The sequence below is a fragment of the Belonocnema kinseyi genome, chromosome 4, assembly GCF_010883055.1.
Source record: "Belonocnema kinseyi isolate 2016_QV_RU_SX_M_011 chromosome 4, B_treatae_v1, whole genome shotgun sequence".
NCBI classification, from domain to species: domain Eukaryota; kingdom Metazoa; phylum Arthropoda; class Insecta; order Hymenoptera; family Cynipidae; genus Belonocnema; species Belonocnema kinseyi.
The window spans coordinates 116,355,932-116,364,114 of NC_046660.1; the positions used below are offsets into that span (position 1 = coordinate 116,355,932).

Sequence of the window (8,183 nt, forward strand, 5' to 3'; positions counted from 1 at the left end):
CAACAAGTTGTCATGATAATCTTCTAGGGCATTTAGAAATCAAACTTTATCTTCTCTGTTCATTTTTTCATATCGTCCGTTAATTGGCTTAAAAGTTTCATTTTCGTGTATTTTTTGAAATTTTGTAAATGCTTTAACTCTAATAATTTTTTATTTTCTGAAAAAAGTCATTAGATAAATTGTTCGACTTTTTAAATAGTATGAATGGCCGTACAGAGAATTCTTGAATTTTGAAAACATTGACCCAAAAATATTCAAAAGGCGCTCATTTTTTTATTTTTTATCTAAAATGGCTGGCTAACGAACTTGACCTTTAGTTTAGGGCACTAAAAGAGTGTACCCAAAAGCCAATCTAATAGATTAATTTTTTCAAAAGTTATCGAGCTCACAGGCGGACAGACATAAAGACAGACAAACATACAGACAGACACACTCGTAAAAACCTGTTTTTCGGACTCAGGGGGTTTCAAAACGTGGACCTCTTGACAAAAACTAGGGGGGTCAAATTTTATACAAATCTAATACCTTCTCTAACGAAAAAGAAATTAAAAGACGAAAGTTGCGATAAGAAAGTGCCCATACAGCGGGCACATTTTTTTAATGTTAACGAAGTTTTTCATGATTAAAGCCAAAACTACGCATCCCATATAAAAGTGGTTGATAACAAATTTGTAGACCTTTTTCGAATGCACAATTTTTGTGTATTCATATTGTACCGTATTTCCCACAGTTTGGCCGAAAAATGTAATTTTTGGATTCTTCATCGTTTTGTATGCTGTCAAAATTTGAATTTTTGATTTTTCGAGAAAATTGAAAACATTGCTGTGAAACCGCACAGAGAATTTTTGAATTTTAAAAAATGTGGTCTCAAAAATGTTCAAAATGTGCCCATTTTTTTAATTTTTATCCAAAATGGCATACCTTCTCGGATGAGAATGTAAAAATAAAAATTAGAAACTCGACAGAGACAAGATTAATCATTGAGCTAAGAAAAATGCTTTCTTTCTCTGAACTCGGAATTCACAACGTCTTTTTAATTAAAATCGAATTAAATTTTTATCTGTCACTTTAAATCTTATTTTAGTATGAAGAAATTACTTGTAATGTAATTCATAATTATTATTTATTATTAATATCACATTTTTATATCGACACTATTCAAAATCAGCCCGCCAATAGTAATCAATCGTGTTACTGGCGCGACGCAAGCACAGTTTAAAAAGTCCCCACGATTGAGAGCACTGATATGAATAAGCCTTTATATTTACAAGTTTGCTACGTAACCTGCAAATGATATTTATCAATTCATTATATCTATTTTAATTTCAGTAATAAATATTATAAGTTAATTATGCTCATTAAGCTATGCCCATTAAGAGTTCGATGACATGTGTGCTTTAAGGTAAATATTGTGTTATGAATTAAAAATAATGTCCAAGTGGACAAAGCGAAAAATAGGTTCTTTAGGAAACAATTCTTTAGGCTCTTTTCTTTATTTTAATTAATTCATTCATTCATTCTTTAGGTTCTTTAGGCTCAATTACATTTGAGATCCTTTCGAACCCCAAATGTGGTATCCGAATTTTTGCCCGATTGGACAATCATTATTTGATAATGGTAAAAATAAAAAATTAGGATTTCTTTCTCCTTATAATCAATATTAAACCTTGAAATGAGAATGACGAGCAGTACTGGAGCAGTACTGCATATGATTATTGGGGTTATGGACTGGCCGAATATTATTTATAATCACAAAAGTATAAATTTCACACTTTTTGTTTGATTTTAACAAAAAGGGTGTACAAAAAATAAATAATAATTAATTGGGAGTATTTTTTCTATAAATTGTAATGGTTCTGGTTAGAATGAATACATGTATTAAATTTTAAAACATTATATTATTAATAAAATTTCTAAAGCTACAGGGTTTCGAACATACATCTACACATGAATCTATCGCCTTGCATTTTTAATAAATAATTCAAATTGGTTCCAATTTTTAGGTCTTTGTAGTCCCGGGGTGATATCCTTATAAGTTTCGGTCTGGTATCCGTCCATCCGTCCGTAAGTCGAAGAAAAGGACATAAGCGCCAACATTTGGCAAAGCAAAAAAACATAAGCGCCAGCATTTAAAATTTGTATCGGCAGAACTTAGAAATCTTTAGCGTACCGGGAGAATTTTTTAATGATAATTTTTTTTTTAACTTTCGTGTAACGTTTTGATTGTAAGGGTTTTTATACTGCTTTACAGCGATTAAGAATTACATCACATGCAATTTTTTTCAGAATCTTTACAATTTATCATGAAGATAGAACTTCAATTCTTTTTTCTTAAAAAAAAAAAACAGAAAAAAATTGTTTTCGCGATAACTTTATTTATGGTTATTCGAAATTTTAGAACACATGAACCATATTTTCAAACATCTTTTTTTATTTTTTCCAATATTCATTCAGTCGACATAGTACTGCCTTGATCGTGGAGTCAACCGTCCGTTAGTACTGGGCGAATTGCCGATTCTCTGTAGTGTTGACCAGTACTGGGCCAGTACTGCGCCAGCGACATACTCGGGCGGACTACTGAATTTTCCACTAGAATAGCGACTTTTTTTTGCAAGAATATGTGTTTTATGTTTCTACCACGGGGAAAATAATGTGAACCTTAATGAACCTTGAGAAAAGCAAACAAAATTCGTTTATAAACTCCCCAGCCTAGGGTGAACATTAAAGTAATTTTATATATTAATTTTATGACATAATAAGCAGAATTAAAGATTAAAAAAAAAAATTCCGCTTATAAATTTCTAGACACAAAATTTAAAAAAAATGCGAGGGCAATTTCAATATTTAGTATGACCTTTTAAAGAATTTTCAATTGTTCAAAAAATTATTTATTCCCTATAAATGTGAAAAATAATCATTTTTAATCATCGAAATGCAATATTTTGTCAATTGTTTGTAGTAAATTTTTCGAGAAACATTATGTAATTATTTAAACAATTATTTATTATTCATTTTCAAACTTTCTGAAAATTTGAGCCAGAGATGTCCACTTTTTTCAAATTGGTATCCTATGTTACTTTTTGTTAAATAATTACATAATTTTCATATATTTCTTTTAATATATAACAAATTTCTATGCGTTTAAAAAAATGTAACATGCCCGTACTAATTTTCTGGTCAAAGTAACCAGAATTCTGGTTAAATTAACTATACAATCTGGTTAATGTAACCAGATTTCTGGTTACTCTAACCAGAGAAAATAGTAAGGCCATATTTAACCAGAATTCTAGTTGATTTAATCAGACATTTTTTGCATTTAATTATAAAACGAAGCATAGGATACTAAATTAGAAAGAAAGTTGATATCTCTGGCTCAATTTTTAGTAATTTTGAAAATACTTTAAATAATTACAAAATGTTTTTAGAAAAATTTACTACTTTAAACAATGAAAAACAATATTATTTCTATAAAAAAGACGCCGGAAATTGCTAAAAAGTAACAGTATACGTAAAAATATATTTTTTTTTTATTTTTGGATCATACTTGGGACGCTGCTGGGAGAGTTAAATTTTTCGAAAATGCAAAATTTTTTCATGTTAATCAAATCTAATTTAATTAATTTCTCAGCTAGAGTTAATACATAATAATAATGAAATACTATTTAACCAAATATTATCTCAATAAAGCGAAATAAATATTAAAATTAGCTACATATTTCCCTCTCATACATTTCAGCTATTTATTTCACTTTAACCCTTGACGATCACACTTCGTAAAAATCCCGAAGCGGTCATACTGGGGCAAATTGACCCCAGCGACTTTGAATGGCTCTCAAGCGAAACGTATGAGTTTTTGGCTGCTGAAAATATTCATGCATCAATTTCAAGTATTGGAACATCATTTATAATAATTTCCGAAAGCCTCTTTTAATAATAAATATTGTAAAAATTGAAAAAATTACTCATTTTACTAAAAAAAATCATAACTGAAGACTATTTTGTAGAAACGTTTGCAGTTTAATATTTAGGAATTTGCAATTGTGTATGTTACATTCAAATATTTAGTACTTATATTACTGTTTTCTTCTATTTTATTTGAATAACTGTTCTTTAAGACAGTATTTTGTGTGTATATATTAGTTATATTTTGTAAACTATTTAATTCTAATTTCAAGGCATAAGAGCCACAATTAATTTAAATCGTAGAATTAAAAATGATACTGTAAAAAGCTATGGATAAAAGTTTGTAACATTTTGAAATGTTCAAGCATTATAACATTATTATAACATGTTATAATAGTTACTCAATTTTAGTGTTTTAGAGCAAAATTTAAGGTATTCTAATTATTAATATAATCTACCGGTCAAAAGATTAAGTTCGCCTCTTTTTTAATAATTGATTGAGTTCCATTAATTTTAATAATACCAGTGCTAACATTGTTTGCTTCTAACAAGTTGAATGCTCTTAACATTCTATGTCAAATGAACCCAGGATGAAGCAAATTTGTCTATTTTCTAGGTGGCTATTGCAAAAATAGAGTAAATTTCTAATGTTTTCCTAAATTTTAGGTAATATCCGAAATCATCGAATTTTTTAATGTGCTAGGGTTTATTTTAAAGTATTTTTCCACAGTATCGCAACAGTAACGCAAGGTTATTTCACGCTTGTTTAGCGTTCGATAAATGCCAAATTACCCATGGTTTCCATTACCGCACGCCAATAATCATTATTTCACGCCCTGCCTCCTACATGAATAAGCCACTTCACATTCACATGTAAAATAAAATAGTATGAGCAACAAGTGTGGTAATTTCGCAATTGTTAACTTACCACACTTGTTGCTCAATATACTATTCTTTAACTTTATTATGATTAGCCGACAAATAATATATTTTAATTGTTTCCAACTGTTTTATTACACATTTTAACTCTTATGCACTTTTGCCGATTACAATATATTTTTATTTTCAAAATAAATAATTAGTTTTCATTGTATAACTACTTACTAATAAGTGTGAATCATTAGAATAATGATATAATCAACATTTAAAATTCGAGTGGTAAATAAATATTCAGTGCACCATTTATGTTTATGGCAACTCCAGTAATAGTAACTCCGGTGGTAACTCATTTTAAAAATTCTCTAACTTCAGCAATTACCTTTTCGTAACGTCTGAAAAATGCCGAAAACTGAGAAGATATTCCGAGAAGTTGGCCCACAGACCAAGAGGGCGCTTTTAACAGTCAGATTTTGACGGAGTCTCTTATTTCATTACATGATCAATCTCCCATCTCATCTCTGCTAGTAAAGCCCAATAATAAGAAAATCAATCTATTTTTAGATATGAGAATTTATTATTTACGATTCAAAAGTCTAGTTTTTAATTATTGGCCTACTATTCATTTTTTTGGTTAATAATTTCATTAATTGGTTTAAAATGTAATTATATTGTTGAAAATTAAATAAATTAAATACATTACATAAATTCTGAGACCGGAATTATGTATAATAAATGAAGGGTTGCAATACAGAACCAGATAACCAACATTTTTCCGAAAATGGCCATTTTGCATAACAAATTCCTGAAAAATCAAATACATATTTTGATATAAGGATTTGTTCGGAATCTCAGTTTTAATAAGGTAAAAAAAATATTGATTCAAAACCAGATATCTGTCTGTAATTGTCGCCATCTTATTTTTTAATTTCCTAATCGCTTATATCTATCTACAAAATTTTTTGGACACATTTCTCTTCCTAAAAGTTTTCCGATACAGTCAATTAAAAAAACGCTTCTTCTTCAAAGAAAAAGCTCTTAAATAAAACTATTTGTCACTTTTTCAGCATTAAACTACATCAATCCAATTAGAACCTAAAATTTCCATTGCCTATACACAACAAAAACTTTTAAGAAGGTTTCTTTACTCAACTTTTTTCAATGAAATCAGAAACGATAATATTCTTTAAAATTTTGCAATTTCAAAATAGGGGCGTCACCTGTATTTTGCCTGGAAAAACAGTATTTTTCTGCAACGAACTATTAGAATCTTTAATTGGACGATAAATGAAGCGATTTAACCAGATAGAAGTTGAAATTTTTTGTTACTTTCGTTACAAAGATATCTTAAATATGGGTATGTCACGATATCGGAATGGTCATACTTAACTCATCAAATAGGTGCTTTTAAACATCCGAACGGCCCGAAACACCCCTTTGACAGGTCACAAAAATAATTTGGTCAAAACCCTACCCTTCTCGAACGTTCCGTGGGGGCGAGAAGGCACCCCTATAACTAGTAAAGAGAATAATGTTGGTAAAATCACTACCCATTCCCAACTTCTCATCAAATATGATGATTACGATATATCGTGACAAAACTATAATTGAGACATAGTAAAAAAATGTAACAATAATTTTAAATTGTTGCCTCATCAAATCGATTAATTTATCGTTCAATTAAAGATTCCAATAGTTTGTTGCCAAATACAATTTTTGCCCCTGCTAAAATAGAGGTGACAGGTGTCGCCCCTATTCTGCAATATAACCCTTAAAATTATTATTTATTTATGAATAAACATATAACTTTCTTCTCTTTATAAATCTGTCAGCGAAAACTTGTATGTTACAGAGCTATACAGTCACACTGCATCTTTATTTTCTCGGCACTGAATAATTTTTTTGGATGAGAACTTTTTTATTTTCATTCAGCTTCCCCATGTCTCGGGAGTACGTTTTTATTTTTTGTTTAAACCTAACATTGCACCGATCCTATTCCAGTTTTATGTTCCTGTCACTTTGAGATTGTAAAATTCCACATTCTGTTTCTTGAAACTGAATTCTTTTTAATCTCACATTTCTAGTATTAATTCAGAAACACTTAAGCTCAGGACTGAAGTTTTTTTTTTATGTTTAAATGGTGATTTTGATTTTACAGAATGTTATTTCGCTCACCTGAAAAATTCCGATTTTGTTAGTTATCCCGCCTCCTCCACGAGACGTTGAAAAAAGGTAGAGGTTTGATCAAAATTATTTCTGTAATCAATCACAGAGGTGCATTTTCACCCCCACGAGAGGTTGGAAAGGGGTAGGAGTTTGTCTTATATTATTTATGTGACCAATAACAGGGGTGTCTTCCCGCCTACACGAGTCGTTAATAGTAATTCTTGAGTCGCAAATCGACAATAAAATGTGATTTATACATAGAACGTTCCATTTAAAGTGTCAAAAGCCATAAACCAGCAAATCTTGAATTAAATGGCTTTACTCAAAAATGCGTAAAAGTCCCTTCAGTATGCTTTTTACCGGGACAGATAGTGTATAAACTTTGTAATAAAAAGAAGTAATTTTTCCAAGTTTAAAAATCGATAAATATATTTGCAGGTATTTTCATTTCTAGGTTTGTAATCAGCACATCGAAATACATCAGCATACGATTTAAAAAAATGTTGTGAACATTACTAATTAAAAATGACGAGTACTGATGATGATCTATATCTTACTATATACCCCACACACTTCATTGACAAAAATACCACCCATTAAATACTATATGCTTCCATATTGTAAACAAAAGCGTAATCACGTTACAACGAATAAGTTGACATGTAGAAATTAGGAAATATATAGCAGGTGAAAAGAAATTATAAAAAAATAATGAAAGTACCTAAAACATCGACTCACCTCGATTGTTCCCATTGTTTGAAAAGCAGAAAACACCAACATAAAGCCCGTGCTTAATATTAATACATTCAGAAAACCTTTGTCGATATTCATGATTGTAGATTGAGTTTCACACTACAATGAAGTAAAAAAAAATTAAAAAAAAGGGAAATATCACGTTCCAAAATTGGCACATGTAAAAATATATTCCTATATCGGACCCAGTCAATTGCAGGCTTTGATTGGAAAGTGTATCAGGTATGGCCTTAGCTGACTACCTTATGACCAGTTTTGTCACAACAAGGCCCCCATTTCTTTTACATTTATCCTAACCTTAGCATGTTGAGCTACTGCGCTTGGCTGGCATAGCGGCACTCATTGGATGCTGTTGGCGCGCGATTCAAACTAAGTATAATGAACAATTATTGAAATTAAAATAGATGTCATTATAAATTGCACATGAATTTCAGAAATGACGTAATTCATGATGTAAGCATAAAAGAAAATAATAATGCGTATAT

The 8,183-nt window shown here is 30.0% G+C and overlaps 1 protein-coding gene across 1 annotated transcript in view; it reads right to left on the reverse strand.

The window, feature by feature from the left end:
* LOC117171682 (UNC93-like protein MFSD11) overlaps positions 1-7,968 on the reverse strand; it is a 30,065-nt gene extending 22,097 nt beyond the window's left edge. Inside the window, exon 1 of the mRNA XM_033359202.1 lies at positions 7,684-7,968. Within this exon, the coding sequence (XP_033215093.1) occupies positions 7,684-7,776 (93 nt within the window). The 5' untranslated portion in view covers positions 7,777-7,968. The remainder of the gene's footprint in view (positions 1-7,683) is intronic.
* Positions 7,969-8,183: the final 215 nt, after the last annotated feature.